Source organism: Oryzias latipes, chromosome 20, assembly GCF_053564925.1.
Source record: "Oryzias latipes strain Hd-rR chromosome 20, Olatipes_Hd-rR_3.1".
Classification (NCBI taxonomy): Eukaryota; Metazoa; Chordata; class Actinopteri; order Beloniformes; family Adrianichthyidae; genus Oryzias; species Oryzias latipes.
In genome coordinates, this window is record NC_136256.1 from 24,862,405 (window position 1) to 24,881,462 (window position 19,058).

Consider the following 19,058-nt stretch of genomic DNA (forward strand, 5'->3'; position numbering starts at 1 on the left):
TGATGCTCATAAATCTCTTTATTAAAGCTTTTTGCAGTTTTTACTACAAACACTAAGTATACAGCAAAAGCCTCAGTTCTTCTTCCTTTGGACATTTAACTATCAGATAGGAACAATAAAATGCAGCAGCATCAAAAACAATCTTCACCAAAATCAGAATAAAGTTGATAAAAGGAGGAGGAGGAGCTGTGTGTTGTCTCCACACAAAGTGTCACTTTCATAGAAAGGATTAAGTCAGTCGTAGGCAGTTTTTACGGAGATAAGAGGCCGGTAAAAAAAACTACAACATCTGGGGGGGAAAAATAGCTGCAAACCTTTACATTTTATTTGAAATACCTATATGGGTCCAACAAACCAAATAAAGGTTTGTGAAAAAAATTAGGCTTTAACTTAATTTCAGCAGTAATAACATACTTTAAATAACAAATAAGGCATTAAATGGACAAAACTAAAGCAGCTCCTAGTACAACATGTTAGATTTTAACACAATATGTCAGTTTATAGTCGTCATTAGGGAGTTTCCACATACTTATTGACTCACTTTCACTTTACTTAGTTTTCTTTTGTAGCAAAAACAAAAGAAAGAAAAAACGACCGATCTCCTTCTTTTACATGCTTTTTTTGCAAATTAATTTAAACACTTTTAAAGAAGATTGGTATGGGGTCAAATCAAGATCAGCATAAACCATAAAGGGAATGAAAAACTACATTGTGAATTTAAAAGAAATTATTAAATAAATAAGTAATAATAAGATCTGAAAACGGCTTTTAATTCGATAGAACACATTCTTAACTTGAACGATGTATCAACAATGAAAAAAAAAAAAGATTTGAAAAAATATATTTTTTTTAACTTGAAAGACATTTTGAAAAAAATAAATGAATTGGAAACTTTATTATAAAAACTTTAAAGCTTAAAACTGTTACAAAATGAAATTTTTTTATTTGTAACAGCTAACGCATTTCCAACGTTTTCATTTCTTTCAAAAGTAAAACTTACAGTTTTACTTTGAATTTTATGTGGGAGTTGGGCTTTCATCCCATTGGCCACCGGGACATGATTTACATTGGGTGACAGATTTGCATTTGGAAATATCTTTCAAGCAACCAAAGCAGAAATAATACAAAAACATGGCAAACAGAAAAGTATATCTATACAAGGATATATTAATTATTATGATAAGTCACGATAGTTTATTTAAAAATATGTACCGGTATACATTCACATAGGTAAATAATTAATTTATTATTAGTTTATTTATTCACTATTATAAATTTACTAAACATTTTAGCTATTTTGATTATAGTTCAGGATACAATTAAATATTAAACACTAAGATTGTCAAAAAGAGTCATGGTCATGTAGTCTCTGCTCCAAAACAGTGTTTAGAGGAGGGACGCAATGTTTTAAAAAATTTTTTGGATTTCTTTTTAAGTTGAAATACATTCTTTCATTAAAATGTGCAACTTTTACTCAAAATGAAATATATCTCAAAACATGTTTAATTTTCAATATTTCCTTTAAGTTTACAATTTGTGTGATTGAGTTAAAGTTTTTTTTTCTTCTTAGATTTACAATCTGGTTTTTCATTCCCTTTAAGCTGATCTGAGGGGTTTTTGTGCCATTATTCCAAGCGTGAAACTACCAATTTTGTTTGCTGAAAAATTATTTTGTTTTTAAAACAGAAATATGCACTTGAAACAAAGAAAAAATAAAAAATTACGGTTTACGTGTCAGTTCTCTCAAATGTAAATTGTTTGGATTGCACGTGTTTTTCAGTTTTTAAGAGCAAAATTATTATATTTCATGAATTTTTCACTTTCACAACCAAAATAATTATTTTTGAGCAGACGAAACCGTTTGTTTTATGCTTAAAACAGTGTGTTCTGTGCTTGGAATAATGGCACAAAAGTCACTACATAGATTTATAGTTTCTATAGTTTAGAATCTTTGAAATTGTCAAAGAAATTCACAGTCATTTAGCAGCGTGTAAAAAAAAAAAGGGGGAACCCATTGCAACTTAAAGGAAAACTGGAGGTCAGAGCAGCTCCTCCAGACACGCCGGAGCAATGGGCTGCCTCCAGTAACTGAAGGAGCTGAACTCTGGGCAGCTGAAAGTGACGTTGTGTTGAGTGCCTCGCAAAGGGAAAACATGCTCCACCAGCTCGCTCAGCCTGCCATAACTGACAAACACAGTTTTTTAATTCATGGTTTGAGCAAAAATAAAACACAAACAGGAGCTCCACTGAGGCTCTGATTACTTACGAGGTTTTATTGCCTTTCGTTTGCTCGAGGATCAACTCCCCTTTTGGATTCACCGTGAAGATCCGGCACACAGGGACACCCACATGCTTGTAAGCGAAAACATCCTTTAAATGCACAAAAATAAACCAGTAGGCTTTAAATTGAATAAAAATGTCTAAAGTGATGAAAAGGTAAGAAATAAAAGTTAAACTTACACTCTTCCTGTTTCCAAAAGCAGCATAAAAGGGCTGAGTGTTTGGTGGGAACAAGTTCTCAATGTCTGTGAGACATTCTATCTTAAACTTCTCTGGCTTCTTCTCGATGATTTCTCTAAAAAACATGAAAACTCCCACTATTATCAGAGTCACCATCTATGAAACAATTCTTTTAACCTTGTAAAGTCCAATCCTTTTAACCCAATATAGTCCAAAAAATTGACAAAAAGTTACATTTTTTTGGAATTACATGTCATTTATATAAAAAGTATAGAGATATACAAATAGTATCAATTATGATGCATTGGGTGATTTAGAAAGTTTTTGCTCAGATGAGAAAAAAGAAGAAAAAAATTGGTCAGACATCACACCTCTCAAAAATCTTGCAAATAGCAGATCAATTTTTAAAAAAGCAATTTTTTTCTTGTAAAATTACAACTTTTGAAATCACAAATTAAAGACTTTACTCTTGTAAAATGTTACCTTTCCTCTCATAATTTTATTTATATGTACTAATGTAATATATGACATGTCTATATTAATATATTAATATAATATATCATTATATACATGTTTCTTTTATGGTGTTCTTAATATTGTGATATAGGTTACCGGTAATCGTTTTTTTTTTTTTATATATATTTTATCAAACAGACTTTCTAAATCAAATTTTTGATTATGTAAATGTGTCTATTTTTTCATAGACGTACGCCTTTATTCCAGTGAAATTCTGAATTTTTTCTCATAATTTTAATTTTATGGTGGCACTAACACTCCGTTGTGCCATAAAGTTTTGAAAATTAGCGAAACTACAGGGCAGAAAACATGGACCAAGTTCTGTAAAATGAGTTTTTTAGGTAGTTTAAGCTTTGATTATGCTGATAAGATGAGGGTCTCAGGAATCCTTGTATCAAATATGATACGAATGGTAAAGTAGGGTTTAAATCAGGTCATCGGTGAGAAGCTGGTTTACATATAATTACTGTGTTAACTGGCTGCGGTTCACATGACCTGCTATATTGGCAGAAACAAGCAAAAAAAAAAAGGCTAAACACTGTAAACGTCCTTCAGTTTTTGTGTTTACTGAAACTTCCTGGAGGCGCAGATTCAAATCTGGAAAAACATTCATTAGTGAAATCCTAAAGATAATCCAGGTTGTTTCCAGTTTATGTTGTTGATGAGAAAACCGCGGATTTCCCACCTGTGGAAAGCAGAAAAGAGGCTGCTGGGAGACAGCATTAGGGGTCCCTGAGGCAGGAGCGTCCCTCTGTCGTTCACCCAGTGCAAGTACCCCCGAGTCATGTCGGCCATGCCGATGGCTCGGGCTGAGCAGTACAGGAACTTGTAGCCGTTCCTGCAGCGACAGGTATTCAGTGGTCAGCTCTGTGATCTGTCGGGAGGGTGGGAGGTGTGGCTGGGTCTTACTCGTGAACCGAGTGGTAAAGCTTTGCGATGCCCTGGTGGGTCCAGTCTTTACCCAGCTGAGGCAGAATCTGTCCAAACACGTCCGATCTGAGAAACATTACAGCAAGGCAACAATCAATCATTTACAGTAAAAAAAAAAAAAAAAGAGAGAGAAATAAAATGTTCTGTCTTTTACTTGGTGATGGTTCCATCAATGTCAGAGATAATGACCCTATCGTCCCAGTTCCACAGGTAGATGGTGCCCTCGCAGCGGCACGTTCCTTGGTACTGAGTAGTTATGCTGAAGGTAACATCATTCGGTCCGTCTCGCAGCTTCAAACTGGCCTGGAAGAAACTTTGACTTTACTTATATAACATTTTATTTAAATACGATTCATGGGCTGCACGGTGGTGCAGTGGTTAGCGCTCTTGCCTCACAGCAAGAAGGCCCCCGGTTCAAGTCCCGGCTGGGGGACATGAAAAACACAACATCAATGGGGGACCTTTCTGTGTGGAGTTTGCATATTCTCCCCGTGCATGCGTGGGTTTTCTCCGGGATCTCCGGCTTCCTCCCACCGTCCAAAAACATGCTACATAGGTTGATTGGCAACTCTAAATTGTCCATAGGTGTGAGTGTGAGAGTGAATGGATGTGTGATTGAGGATATTCTACCCTGCGACAGACTGGCGACCAGTCCAGGGCATCCCTTGCCTACGCCCAAGTGGGATAGGCTCCGGCAACCCCGTGACCCCGAAAGGGAATAAAACGGTTAAGAAGATGAATGAATGAATGAACGATTCATGAATCTGACTGGTAGAAAAAGATTTATGCTTCGAATAGTGTAGGAATACGTGTTCACGCTAAACTTACTGTTCTTGTTTGAGTTTAAAAAATTGAGAAAAAAACATGTAAATTAGTTTTCCATTCAATATAAGGTACTTGTATTGGATTTAGCTTGAGCCAACGACTGATGTATTAAGCAACAAGGGAACGTCACTTTAGTGAGTCCACCAAGTTTAAAACTAACATTTTTGCCTAAATCAATTCGAAATCCCTAGGCGTAGTTTAAATTTTATGGATGGAACTCAACATGACGTATTTATTCATTTATTTTTATTTAGGATGGTAACCTCTTCCCGGGGTCAAAGGACCGTGAAACTTTTATTGCGGTTATAAACTTAAACTGGCGGTGTGTGAAATTTCGTTAGGATTCCTCAAAGAAAACATTTTCACATTTCACACTTTTCCACAGCATGGCAGCCAAGCTATAGGTCCTGTGGCCATCCCATAATAAATTTAAAGTTCCTTTGTATATCCCCAGCACGTTTGTTTTGGTTTTATTAGTGGATTTTGAGCAATTTTGAGACCGATAAGAGGTTTTGGACCCCATTCATTTTTTTGACGGTTTCTCCTGCTGGATGTCATAATTTTTTTTTTTTTTTGGTAAAGGTCGTCCTAAATTTCATTTTCAACGGGTACTAGGTACATTTTGTTAATTTTTATAGTATGTGGCGCGGGTATATTTTTCACGCAAACACATAAGAAGAATCCGGTCCCTGCAGTCCAAGACTGCTGATGCGGTCTTGATTATAATGAAAAACATTGATATTTGACATTTTTCACTGAAAACAAAGACCTGAACTACTTAACTGTCACTTAGATTAAAAGGGTTAAAAAGCATCAAATCTTGACATTGAGTTAAGGCAGAAATAATTGCTGCCTTTATTTTGGAGTGTTCACTCTAGTTTGCACATCCCTATATGTGTATTTTTCAGCATGTTATTCTAATTTTTATGCAGAAATTTATTGCTCTCTAATTTAAAAGATAAATGTTGTATTTTTTGCCTGTTGCAGTAACTCTTTCTCTGTGGTTTGTCTGTGTTTTGAGTGGGAACAGTGGGCTCACGATCTGATCAGAGGACAGGCGCAGGGATTTCTTGTAAAAGTGGCACTGCGCCGGAGCTGAGCCGTCCGTCTGCACATGCTCAGTGGCCGTACGAGCTGGTGCTGCTGTGTTCAGTTCTTTAGTCTCGTCATCACTGGACCACTCCGCACCTTTCTTCCTGCACAATAAAGAAAATATTACTCAAAATGTGCAACATTGTAAAAGCTACTAGTGAAATAGAATTACCCAACTTGAACATCTCTGCATACTGACTATGCAATATTATCTTCTTTTATAGAACCAGAGCTGAAAGCATTTTATCATTTCAAATTCAGCTTTTTCTTTTGGAGTTTTGAGATGTCAACACTGTTCTTTGGCTAACGAGCTAATCCAGTCAGCGTGACACATGTTTACCCAACACTGCTTTGTGTTGGTGAATGTTGGAGGAGACGCCAGGCCTGATGTACTGACTCACCGCGTGTCTGCGGCCTGGTGGAGGGCAGGGCTCTCTGTGCTCAGCGACTCCTGTCTCTCCAGCTTCGTTTCTGATAACTAAAGAAAGCAGGAAGTGCGAGTACCTCGATGATTCATTTGTGTCACAAAGAACTATCAACCAGGATGAAGGAAGAGTCTTTAACAAATAATGCACAGATGCCACGACTACAGATGCCTTTTGCACAAAATGTTCATCATTTGCAATGCAAACTTATTCAAATGAAACCCAAAGGTGGGATGCTCATGCCTGCTTTGTGCTGCTTTTTCTCCAAAACCACCAGCGTCCAGACTTTTTGGGCATCTTCTCCTTCACCCAGGCCTCTTCTGTGGCCTAACATTTTCAAAACAGAGCAGTACTGATCACTAGCCGTGCGATCAGGTGATTCTAAACTCCTCCCAATAGATGGATACCTTTGGCAAGTTCTTCTGGAAAGCCTGCATACAAAGGATCAGTGGTGCCGCCAATGTCCAATTGTAATATCTGGAGAGGGGAGTTAAATTAATATTTAGCTATGTGATAATTAAAAACAATCCACGTGTTCAACTCACCTGTTTGCTATTCTGACCACCAAGTTAGGATTGTCAATGATTGCTGGATTTTCAGCAAATTCGTTGTAGGTGATGATGTGCTCCATAAATTTTTCTGAAGAGAAGCAAAAGAAAAATCCTGCAGTTGACTTAAAAGCTAAGATACTATTATATAAAAATGTAAACTAAACAGTCATTTGTTTACCTTCTGCACCTCAGATGTTAAAGATTTAAAATTTCAACTCAAAAATGAAAAAGAAATTAGAGACTAGTCATTTCAGTCAATGACTACCATGGGATGGTAACAAGTCTGACTCGGCCTGGACTCTTATCACCTTTGGGGATCTCCGAGTTCTCCCCCACGCCTCCACACAGAGAGAGGGTGACATCAGGAAGGTCACCAGCAGAGTCCGACAGACACTCCGTCCCGCTGTCCGCCGCTGCGCTGCCAACAGACTGGGGCGACTGGGAACCGGAGTGCTGACTCGTCTCCACCCAGTGTTTAGAGGCTTGGTCAGACTCACTGAAATGTGGACAGCCCAGCTTTAGAAACACTCAAACAACAACCCAAAACTAACAGTATAGTGAATCAACAATAACCGAAAACTACTGATGAAATATCTGGACCTTTTAGGAAAGTAGCGAGCAGCAACATCAGGTTCAAGAGCATTCAGGTCTTCCAAGTATATATCTTCTGGCCCCTGATGTTGGCTCCGTTTTCTCACAACTTCAATTTATAAGCAAACAAAAGAAAACACAGAGTGACTTCTCGGAAACTGCTGAGTTATTTTTTCTTTCTTTTTGCTTTTCTTTCTCTTTTAACTTCTGCATTTGAAAACAGATCAGTCCTAGACAAACAGAAACCACATCCTTCCTGTTCACACTGACATGCATTCAAACTGGGTGAGGTGACTGTAAACCTGAAGGAAGCCCCAACAGTTTAAAACTTTAGATTCATTTTTTAAATTATAAAAGTGTATTTTGGATAAACTAAATTCTGAAATCCTACTATTTGTAAAGGGTTTAGAATCCCAGGGAATCCAAATTCCATTTTTTTTTTTACATATAAATAATAGTGCTTAAACTATTAGAGGTGTCAGAATAAGTTACAGTAAAAGCAGAGTTACCCTTCCTCTTGACTGGGGAGTCTGTGACTTTGCCGGCTCCTGCATCGGGACAAACTGCTGTCGAGTCTCCGGTGCTTTTGTTTCTGGCACTGGCAGCAGAGCAGCTGTCTCTGCGACTTGGTGGAGAAGAAGTCCACCTGGCTTTGGGAGTAGTTTTTGCTCTAACGTCTGAACTGTAAACGCTCGGCTCAGAGGAGAAGCTGCTAGGGAGGTCTGACTTGGCCGCTGGGATGTTCGGACCACGTGTCGAAGCATCGGGGTGATCTGAGATGCAGCTGCACTGGTCGGGTTTGATGGTCCGAGGTTCTGGTTTAACAAGATGGCAAACTGGTTGTGTGGTTTCCTGCCCTGCAGCGGGTCCTTCCACCATGGCCTCCGAGCTCAAGATGACTCTGAAGTGTGTGTTCTCTGAAGGGGTGATGGTTAAAGTCTTTGGCTCTGATTTATCCTTTTTGTTGACCTAAAGAAGAACAAAAACTTGAACCTATTTTTTTGATTGCTACTAAATCTAGGCAGATTGAAAATGAAGAAGTTCATGAGCCTTCTTACCCTGGTTGATTCTGGAAACTCCCCCCAGCTCCACTGCATGTGAGCATCGGCCCTCAGCAGGCTCTCCTCCGGCTTTACCATCAGCTCCGAATCACTTTTAGGTGAAATGGAGTCGGACCCATCCCTGAAGTCAGCATAAAAATCACATTTCACTCGCTTAATTGTCTTTTTGTCTCTTTTTTTTTTTGTTTTGTAAATTCAGTAAAGACTGAATGGACTCTTTGAGATGGCCTTACACGCTGCAGGGGGACCAATCTCCATCAGAGAACGGGTAGCTGTCCCACTCCAGAGCACTGAGAGGGGAATGTCTGCAGTCCTCTTTTGTCAAAAACAGTGATGACTCACTGATGAGAGAAAACATTGAAATTACAAACAGTTACGACCAACATCCAACCAGAGCGGAGTTTCTTCTCACCGTCCAACCACATGCGGATCCTCATCTGAACTGTTCTCATCTGGCTCTACAACGGCACACGTCTGCTCTTCCTTGCGTGGGTCGGTTTTGTGCTTCCTCCTTCGTCTCTTCTTCTTCTTGCCGGTGGTGCCGGAGCAGACATGAAGGTCTCCAGAGGCTGGATCTGCTGTGTCGTTGGGCTGACCGATCCCTGCTGACGACCTCTCACATCTGGAGTCTCTGCTCCTGATCAGAGATTCTTCTGTGGGGATTGGCGAGGTTGCCAGGTGGGCGGGAACAATCTCCTGTTTCAGGAAATACACATCAATAAACAAACTTATAGATCTATAGATGAATAAAACAGGCAATAGATTAAATATTAAAGCCAAAACTCACAGTGTTCTGCTCTGTTTCCTGGACAAAGAAGGCCTCCCCATTATCTCCAAGCTTCATTTGCAGCTCCACAGCTTCTCCATTGATCTCTATGTCAATCTACAAAACAAAACAGAGTAACTAATTTCTTTTGTTTTTCCTGCTTATACTTTCACATCAGACCACCTTAGGAATCACAGCATCATCCACTGCTTCCTGCATGGTCTAACTCCCCTGTAACTTTAGATAGGCGCCACAGTAGGAAGCTTCTATTAATGAGATAAACCTCTCCACGTTGAGTGTTTATGTGGTTAATGAAGTTTTCAGTCCGTGCCCTCCATACAGGGCCTCAGCAGACGGTCTCTATAAATAGCGAGAAGGGCCTGCCTGCTCTCAGGAGAAGCAGAGTGAAATGGATCTCCATGCATTTGAGATGGAAAGAGAGAAGAGCAGTTCGGCCGACAAAAACCTGAGAGCATCTCCTCCTTAGACTTTTAGTCATACAAGAATTTGTCAGTGTCCGGAGAGCAGCTTTTTGGTCATTTTTTGCTGCTTTGTTCATTTTTCAATGAAGTATCTTTTACAACTCGATTAAATAGACATATATTTTTCCTCAAAGCACAAAAGAAAAGCGGAGCGACAAATCCTATTAAAGCCATAAGTGGCGTTGTATGGCCTTCAGGTGTTACCCACCTCCGCCGCCCCCTTTTGACCCGCCCTCACTGGCTGAGCGGCGGCTACATGCCCTTCACCCTCCCATTCTGCCCCTACCACCATGGTCCGAGCTGCACAACAAATTCATAAAAAAATGTATTTATTCATTTTATTTCATGGTCACCTGGAGGGGACGAACAAGTCTATGTTGTTTTCAGAAGAATCGGCAAAAGTAAATTTTTGAATTTCCTTGGCAGCTGAAGTTTTTTGCCCACATTTCTAATACGTTCATTTTGTGTTTCATATATTTTCTTTTTTTTTTTTTTTAAGATGGCTGCCTCTTCCCGAGGTTAAAGGTCAATGAAAATATGGTTGTGGTTGTAGACTTCATCTGACAGCATGCATGTGAAATTTATAAAATATTTTTTTTACCATATTTTGCAAAAAAGTGAGTCCCCAAAATTCACACTTTGCCACAACAAGCCGTACATCCTGTGGCCATCCCATAATAACTTTAAACTTCCTTTGTACACCCCCAACACTTTTGGCCTCCATTTTGGCCTCATTCATTTTTTTGACAGTTTCTTAATGTCATCATATTTTAGGGCGACGTTGTTCACTATGTCAAGCATGTGACGGGACGACATTTGCTTCTTAAATGCACTGTAAAAAAAAGAAAACGTTACGGTTGTTGCAGTCCAGGACTGCTGCGGGACACCTTACCATCGGCACAGACTCACCACTTTTTCTCTGGACCGCAGAACCCCCAGTTTTCCAAAGCGGACGTGGAACGGGGAGCACTGGAACGTCCCGTCGGGCTGTCTGACAACGACGACGTCGATGCAACCTGACAGAGTCGCCTGATTGATCCCCTTGTACAACTCCTTCACCGTCACCAGGACCTGGCCTGCCAGCTGGCCCACATAGTTCATGGTGTCCACCTGTATGCATAAACACACCTCCTTCATTTCTGATTTGATCTTTTTTTGTTGGCATGAACTAAATAGTAAATATTCTCTTTTTTGGAACATGGAGTCCCTGAACGCAGCATCATTTCTGTCCCCTCCTGTCCCCTTTTCCTTCCTGATCAGAATTTTTGTCCAGGTCTCAACGCCTTTTTATTGCATTAACGTTTTTGATGTTTACACTGGTCGGTGGGTGAAGATTGACCTGCAAAAACTCAAATTAGGTCATAAAATTGTTTACCACATGTAGTTTTCAGTGTGCAAGAGTGTTCCTAAAGTCATATGACAACGAATTAGGCCAACTATTTTCCAAGAATGCTGTTATAAACCCGTATTAGCCTATTTTACACACAGCATGGTCTGGAATTAAACACAGCAAAAAGTACACGTTTTTTAAAGTCAAAATAAAGTAAACTTTCACCCATGATGCTGTTTCGAACACTTACAGAATAGAATAGAATAGACTTTACAGTAATTGCCAGCAGCAGTTAAATTGTGGGTGGTCCAACAGCAGCAGTGCACAGAGCAATAGTGAGTATAAGGACAATAAAAGAGTGTGTAACAATAAGAGTAGTGTGCATTTTACATTTTTTGGGTCACTTCAGTGGAAATTTACTTTCTTTATCAGAAAGTTATTGCAAAAAAAAAATCACATGAATCATGAAGACAAACCCCGTTTAAGAAGAGACAATCAAAAAGGTCATTATCTAATCTGAGATTGTTGCAGATGTCGCTTTACACTGAGCATTGTGAAAACACAGACAGGATGCTTGTGGCTCAACTTCGGCAATGATTTATGCGCCGGATGTTTTGTAGAACGTGCACCTCATTCATCTTAACCAAAGCCGTGTGGCTTTCATTGCATCATTTACCATTTTGGATGAAATTACGGAACATAATCACAACTATTAAATGTCAAGTGAGTGTTGATAAAGTTATCAGTACTACTGAGTAGGAACTAAGTTAAAATAAATCTGGTATAACAAGATCTCACCTTTCACTTCCACATTATGGCATATTTTTCACAAAGCTTTTGGCTTTTTTTTTACTTCGCAGCAACAGAACAACGGCATGCTTTCTTTGTGTACACTTCCATAAACAAAAAAACAAACACGTTTCAGTCTGTTCAGCACATACATGAGCTTCATTCAGGCTTGGCATGGCACACAACCACTTCCTTTGTGCTCTTTTTCATGTGTGCGTTCCTATAAATTACTACTTCTGTTCATTCAAACGTCCTAAATCAGAAGGGGAGACCAGTTGAGTGGACCTTCAACCCTTTTAGTCTTTGAGATTTGAGGCAGCACCAGTACTTACTCAACTCTAAAGCACTTAGCAGAGCAAAAATATGCTTAGAAGATTATAAACTACCGACAGAAACATTGAAAAATTCCAAAGTGTGAAAAATTAAAGAAAAATCAAGCCTTAAAACTGCATTAACAGTAGGTAATAAAGAGATTATTATGATTTAAGCTACTAAAATAGATACACGGATATTTTATTGAGTTTTTGCAAAGTTAAAAGTAGGTCAGAAATCTTCACCAAAAAAAACCAACCATTTATAATCAAAGTTGCTTTAAGGCGCTAAAAATAATCATGGCAGAAAAGAAGGAAATTCTAAAATTACAAAAATAATAATCAAACTAAAAACAGAAATTTGCTTCTGTGGTTTTAGTGCAAAATATGTGCAAAATCTCAGTAAATGTACATTTCCCCTTTTAGGATCCATGGTACTTTAACAAAGTTATTTTGTTTATTTAATTGATATGTAAATATTTCAAAAGATGTTTGTCATTTAAAAAAAATAAAACTGTAAGTATCTTTAAAGTTGTTCATTCGTTTTTGTTGTTTGAACATTTTTTTCACCTCAGTTGCTACTTTTTTAATTTTTATTATTTAATTTTTTTGGGCCACACCAAAGGCATCATCTGATTATTCAATATGACTCCTGCAAGTCTTTAAAACCTTGTACAATGCACAATTAGTTATTAATCTTAAAGTTAGTTGTTAAAACTGTTGAATTGAGATATTTGCCTGATATTTCTCTATTAGGACCTAAACCAAATCAGTGTGGAAGCTCACCAATGTCCAGGGGGACTTCAAGCTCTGGTCCTGCTGCGCTACAAGAAGCCTCCCTTCCAGCTCCATGCCACCCGAACTACACAAAGGTGAGCTTCAGCCTTCCATGTCCTGAAAGCCTACAGCTGCTGTGACCCAGCTTCGTGCATTCTGGGTAAATGACCACCAACGTCTTGCATAACAAATCCTAAAACCAAACTCCGGCTGGCGCTGTCGTGCTCTGAAAAACCTTCATGATTGCAAAACGGCTATAATCGAATTTGATTGAGTAATTGTTTAATCTCTCACGTCAACCCAGATGCTTAAAATTTAGTGATGTGGGGGGAAAAAAAAGGTAGTCGACTGTTGGGTGAATATATCCCCGTTACTGTTGCTTATTCACGGATTTATGCCATAGGCACATGTGGCCTGAGGGTGCTGCGGGTTTTTGGGTTGCCCAGGTCTGTGGAGGGTCATAGAGAGGCCACATCTCACAGTGCAGCCACCTTAAGGGACGTCATGAAAATGGAACGTACCATTGTCATGCTTGTTGTAAACAAATTGTGGAATAATTATACAGATAACGGAAGTTGCACACACTTATGATGTACGGCTGATGGGTGACACTGTAGTCATTAGCAAGGGGTACAAACTGGTGTCCTACTGACAAATATGGGATGTGCAGGTGACATAAAGTGCCCGGAGGACTCCCAAACACGAACTAAGCTCCAATTGTGCATTTTTACTAATTTATGACAGCCAGGCTGCACACAAAGAGCACACACTTATCACTTGAGCTGCTTTGGGGGGATTGAAAAAATGATGTACGGCTTGTGTAGGTAATTAATACACAGCTAAAACATGTGTGTGATATGTTGTTCAAGTGTTCTCTACGACCTGTTGTGCAGCATTCACGTACAAAATAAATGTGCAATGACATTTTAGCTCTACGGGCTAACCGAGCAATCTGCGATCTTGATATTTTATGCAGGACACCTGAGTGCCAAAAGCAGGTTTGTCCATTTTTCCAGGAGGACCTGGCTGCAGACATTAACTTCCAGAACCCTGAAGTCCTCCACCAGAACTGGAAGTGCCTCGTATCATATGAAAAACTTTATTTTGACTGCCAACCCTAATAGTTGCGCTTTTTTTCTTCCCATTTTGATCTTGAATAAAATATTTTTCTGCAACTTTGAGCCCTTAGGGTTAGGGTTAAGGTAAGTTGTATAATTTTCGATGATTTCGGCAAGCATCTTGTCGTTCTCCATTTTTCATCCACAGAAACCGCCCGTAAGGACAGTTGTCACCAAGGCGTAAGCTGCAAACATTGATGAAACCCAACATAAATGAGCATTACAGTGAGTGTATTGTGAACCTGCAATGAGCTCTTGTTCAGGCTACAACACAGAAGTGTCTAGATAAGCATTACCAGGACTGCTATGGGCGGCAGATGACAATGAGGTCTCCCTGGTGTGTGAACGGCTCATAGTTTGTCCTGCAGCCTAAATATAATCTATTCAGAAACTGGGAAATCCACCAGAAGAGCTGACTATTAAACTATTAATTTAATGGAAAAACCCACCAAAGCAGAGACAAGGGGAAGGTGCACTTCCATGTTTATTTGCACAGACTTCTTCTTCATTTGCAGTTTCTGCAGAGTCAGTGCTTTAAAGGGGCCTTTACCACATCGTTGAACAAATCGGCTTCCATCCACGCCACTCTCACTGTGTGGGGTGACTGGACCTTAAGAGGCATTAAGCCTGTTTACAAGATTAGAACAGATCCAGCTTCCCAGCACTTGGCACGTTTCTCCCGCTCGCAGTCCAAGTCCTTCTGAGCACTGTTCAATCATTTATAACAAATCTATTTAAACCTTTTTTTTTATTATTGGGCTGTCAAATAATTAACCAATTGCATTAAACAATTACTAATCATAAAATGGAATAATTCAGTTCTTACTAAGAAGTGATTGAGTTTGTTTATCTCTATGCTGTGTTTATGCATAAACACAATGCAACAAAACACAATAAGATTGATGGTGAGGGTGTCCCAAACAAGCAACACAACATGCTGCGTTCAAATCTCTTCCTATACATTTACCTGGGTATATATTTATTAATAACTTCATTTTAAATTACTATTAATCCTAATATCCACCTTTGATGTGCGCATGCGGATTTTTTTTTTTTAATGCACATTATGATTTCATGCAGAATACTTCAGTAATAAACTGATGAGGCGTTCAAGGACAGACGGACACAACGAAGATTTTAGGTGAACCAGATTAAATGAAGAAGCGTGAAGTGCTTAAAATAAACATGACCGTGAAGTTTGAAAGACATTAAAGTCTCCAACAGGAGTCGCGACATCCAAAGTATCCGTTAACTCAGACGCGAATCTAGGAGCGGAAATGCGTCGACCTCACGCAGCCACGGGACAGCTGTGTGCGTAAAGGCGGCGGAGAAGCCATCCTACCTGATGGAAGACGGTCACCCGCAGGCGGACGCGCCGTCCGTCGCTCCGCGCCTCAGCCGGGGAAGCAGCAACTTCCTCCGCTGCGCTGCCTAGAGCGCCGCGCGTGACGTCACCGTGACGGAGGAGAGCAGGTGACCGTCACTTTCACTTTGATGCGGGGTTCCTCCCGCAACTTTCAGCAACGACACACTGTCCCTTCTATAATGTAACTTACTTTTCTTTCTGTTTTTAATCAATACAATTAATACAAAGTTTATTATATAATTAATAATAAATTGTAGCAATTAATCCTGGATAAACTTTTAATCCAAAACCTATTTTGCATGCAAATGTTGTTGATGTTTTTTTTTAATCAAATCTTGTAATTATAAGGTTGTTTTTCTTTTAATTTCTTTATCTTTACGTGTACTATTTGGTTACCATATTTTCTGGCGTATAAGTTGCAGGGTTTTTTCATAGTTTAGCCTGGAAAATACTGTAATTGTACTAAACCCAGTTAACCCTGGCTGCAGTGTGCAGACCAATAGGGTACTGTTAAGTACCAAGTTGTTAAAGTATACTTTATCTTTGAGCACATTGAGTTTCTTTTATAACTGTGCATTGTGATTATTCTGGCACAGTTACCTCACATTTTTCATATTCAAATGCACTTTATTGTTATTTCCTAATTACTGCACAACAGTACAATTTTTATTAATACACGTGTACAAAATAGTCTTATTGTCAAGGAGACATGCAAATATACAAGTGTATCTGTTTATAATGAGTCAAATTCATACCACAAAACAAAACGATCATTGCTGTGCTCATTCAGTGATTTCCGTTTGTGTCTCAGGTTCTCGTTCAGGCTCCACAGGATCCGCCGGCACATTTGAGCTGTCAGCGATCACTGATTGGTCACTCAGAACTTTGCCATCTTCTGGTTGTTCTGAACACTGCTCTGCCTTTGAAACATCTTGGTTTTCCACAGAAGCTTTCTGAGAGATCGAATCTGCAGGAGATGAATGTTTGAGGCACTTTACTGCCTGTGACCCAAACTGTGGCCCCAAAGATTCACGGGATTGTATTGTTACCCTTCCGCTTCTGACTTTTCTTTCCAACGACCGAAGTCTTCAACTTGTCCTTTGGAGTGTTTGGACCAAACACCACATTTCCTTCGGCGTCGGTCCAGTAGGAGGTCACGCCCAAGTCGGGTGTTCCCTCTGTAACATCAAGCTGGCAAAAGGGGAAATGAAGTAATATGCTGTCATGAGATAAAAACAACAAATTCAGCATGAAACACATCAAGATTGTTTTAAAAAGGGATGCTAACTACTTACCAAGGTTACTGACTGAGGTCAGACCTATCACTCAGTTACAAGTTCTTGCAGAAAACCGGAACCTTTGTGATGTAAACACTGACGGCTGTTAAAAAAGCTTCTTGCCTTTTCTGCAGTCAAGTCTGTATACATTCCTAAATTGGATTTATGTGCAGCCATAACTTTTACTTTGGACAATCCGATTTGTTTTTTAAAGCCTTGGTCACATGCACCTTGCGGGAGGTTGAACCTTACGGGTGCTGCAGGTTTTAGGGTTGTCCGGGCTCGAGTAGGGTCATAGAGAGCTGCAACCGCATCTTCAGGGAAGCACAGGTGTGTCTTGCAATTCTCTTTGAGGGACATCATGAAACTGGAATGTACCATTCCATGTATCAGGAAATATTTGTAATTTACACGCACTAATGACGTTTAGTGTCCTTACGTCACTCTCTACGTTAGTAAGGTGCAAATACCGGCCCCTTACTGACCGCACACATGTGGTGTTCATGCTGGACAAACAGGGATGCAATTCTTCTTCTTCTTCTTTGTCTACAGTTCACTTGAACATCCGCACCACAGTTGGAAGAGGTGTGGTGCGAACTGCCAAAGTAGAGCAAATCTTGCTCCAGGCTTTTTCTCTTTACAGCTCTATTCCAATAAAAGAAATATTTATTTTTTGCTTTATTTTAAACAGTTGGATCTTCTGTGAATGAAGAGGGCGTCCATCCATGCGTCAGTGGTGTATTTGCACGCGTTTACATAGACTTTTCATTGGAACTGGTCATTTAAACATGCGTTGATGACGGCGGTGTGAATGTAGCTTGATACCTTAGTGCCTGTGGGATGTCCACACTGACGCTCTAAATGCCCAATTTCCTCATTTTGTTTTCCTTGCCCCACAGGGACCGCACACCTTTCTATTGAACAGCACTAACAGTCTCCCTGCGCAATGCCCATGGCTCAGAAGGAGTTAAAAAAATGAGAAATCCATACGACATGCCTGCATCATTAAGTGTTCACTCCAACCTGTCGCCCACAGCATGAAAATGTGCGGTGACATTTTCCCCTTATAGGCTCAATAGTTTGTCTACAATTTTAAAATTTCCTGCCAAACTCTGTAGAGGTTTGCCCATTTTACCTACTGTAGACGGCCCTTGTCCATCTATTAGGACAGTTGTGACCAAGGCATAAGTTAGATTTTGTTTATTTTTATCTGTGACTCATGATTTTTTTTCCCGCAAAACCTAAAATACCAAAAAAAAAAAAAAAAAAGTTGAGCCTCATCTTTGGCAGCGTGATCTCCAAATGTTGATGGGAAGAAACCAACTCTGTGTCAAACATGTGAGTGTTTAAACAGCATTCATTCATGCCTATAGTGACAGAAGCTTTCACAGACACTCATTGGTTACAGTTGCGAATCAATGAACTCAATTTTACTGGAAGAAAAAAAGCCCAACATTCTTAACAAAGATGTTAAAAGTTTTTGAGTTGGTCTCAGAGTCACTGCCTTGTTGATTAGAATGAATGACTTTTATCACTAAGACACCTCAGGCTAAATACATTTGTGTGTGATTTGTGTGTGTGGTTATTTTTGTTCTTCCTATTCTACTTGATTTTTTGGAATAAAACTGTCCATTTTAAAAGCCAAAGATATAACTTGTATGGAGAAAAGTTGGGATGTGCAGTTTGCAACCTCAAAAAGAAAAGCTGCTCATTTAAATAGTTAATAAAGTTTCATTAATTTGTTTTATTTAGTTAGGTTTTCAAATTTGACGATTAAACATCATTTTATTGTTTGAACTGAGATTATCTTCAACTGAGGAGATAATTCTTGTGTTTTTTCTTAACCTCTTCACGCCATGTATGTCACTAATTCACACTGTACCATTTATTCCAGGATTTCCCTTCATTAAAAAACACTGCAGAATATTTTTTGTGCATAAAATGGAAATAAATTCCGGTATGAAGAGGGTGACCACTGCTTAAATTAACCTCTAACCCCAAACAGCTGCTTTAACACTCATCTAAAATGAGCATATTTCAGATCATTGAACAAAGTTGTTGTTAAAAAGTTTGATACATCTTTAAAATAGTTTATCATTATTTTCTAGTTGGGGTAAAGCCAATTTCACATTAAAAAATATAAATTTTAAACATTATTTTTAAAAACTAGAGTTTCCAAGACTTTATTTGGTATTCAGGAGAGAAAAAGGGGGATTGTGTATATTTACGTCATTTTAAAAGAGTGCTATTTTTGATCTTGCAGGTCAAGTAAATATGCTGCTGAATTTCAATCTCATTTGACATGTGTTCTTTCTTTTGAAAGAAACCTGTATGTGCCGAAGTCAAAAGAAAGGAAGACGATGTATTTTCAAAAATATAAAGACATATTGA

At 39.1% G+C, this 19,058-nt stretch overlaps 2 protein-coding genes across 14 annotated transcripts in view; both read right to left on the minus strand.

The window, feature by feature from the left end:
* On the minus strand, nucleotides 1–15,476 carry LOC101158806 (phosphatidate phosphatase LPIN2). Its single transcript, XM_023950362.2, has 20 exons — nucleotides 15,367–15,476; nucleotides 10,609–10,809; nucleotides 9,239–9,334; nucleotides 8,864–9,147; nucleotides 8,685–8,792; nucleotides 8,449–8,572; nucleotides 7,900–8,359; nucleotides 7,400–7,499; nucleotides 7,108–7,295; nucleotides 6,794–6,887; nucleotides 6,656–6,725; nucleotides 6,492–6,575; nucleotides 6,225–6,301; nucleotides 5,771–5,927; nucleotides 4,061–4,209; nucleotides 3,886–3,972; nucleotides 3,662–3,814; nucleotides 2,461–2,575; nucleotides 2,267–2,370; nucleotides 1–2,184 (listed from the first exon to the last, which is right to left on the minus strand). The coding sequence occupies exons 2-20, from the start codon at nucleotides 10,798–10,800 to the stop codon at nucleotides 2,040–2,042; spliced, it is 2,787 nt and encodes a 928-aa protein (XP_023806130.1). The 5' UTR covers nucleotides 10,801–10,809; nucleotides 15,367–15,476; the 3' UTR covers nucleotides 1–2,039.
* Nucleotides 15,477–15,996: 520 nt separating this feature from the next.
* myom1b (myomesin 1b) overlaps nucleotides 15,997–19,058 on the minus strand; it is a 31,024-nt gene continuing 27,962 nt past the window's right edge. For all 13 annotated transcript variants that reach the window (XM_078938207.1, XM_023950356.2, XM_023950357.2 and 10 more), the window contains 2 exons: nucleotides 16,440–16,581; nucleotides 15,997–16,357 (listed from right to left, as the gene is read on the minus strand). In XM_078938207.1, the coding sequence (XP_078794333.1) occupies nucleotides 16,173–16,357; nucleotides 16,440–16,581 (327 nt within the window). In that variant the 3' untranslated portion in view covers nucleotides 15,997–16,172. The remainder of the gene's footprint in view (nucleotides 16,358–16,439; nucleotides 16,582–19,058) is intronic.

Bases quoted from the DNA above. Each gene is read 5' to 3' on its own strand.
- LOC101158806 (XM_023950362.2), bottom strand. From the start codon at position 10,800: ATGAACTATGTGGGCCAGCTGGCAGGCCAGGTCCTGGTGACGGTGAAG. The intron at 8,573-8,684 runs GTAAGGCCATCT...TGCTGACTTCAG, and splicing joins GATTGGTCCCCCTGCAGCGT to GGATGGGTCCGACTCCATTT. The intron at 2,371-2,460 runs GTAAGTTTAACT...GTGCATTTAAAG, and splicing joins CTTTTGGAAACAGGAAGAGT to GATGTTTTCGCTTACAAGCA.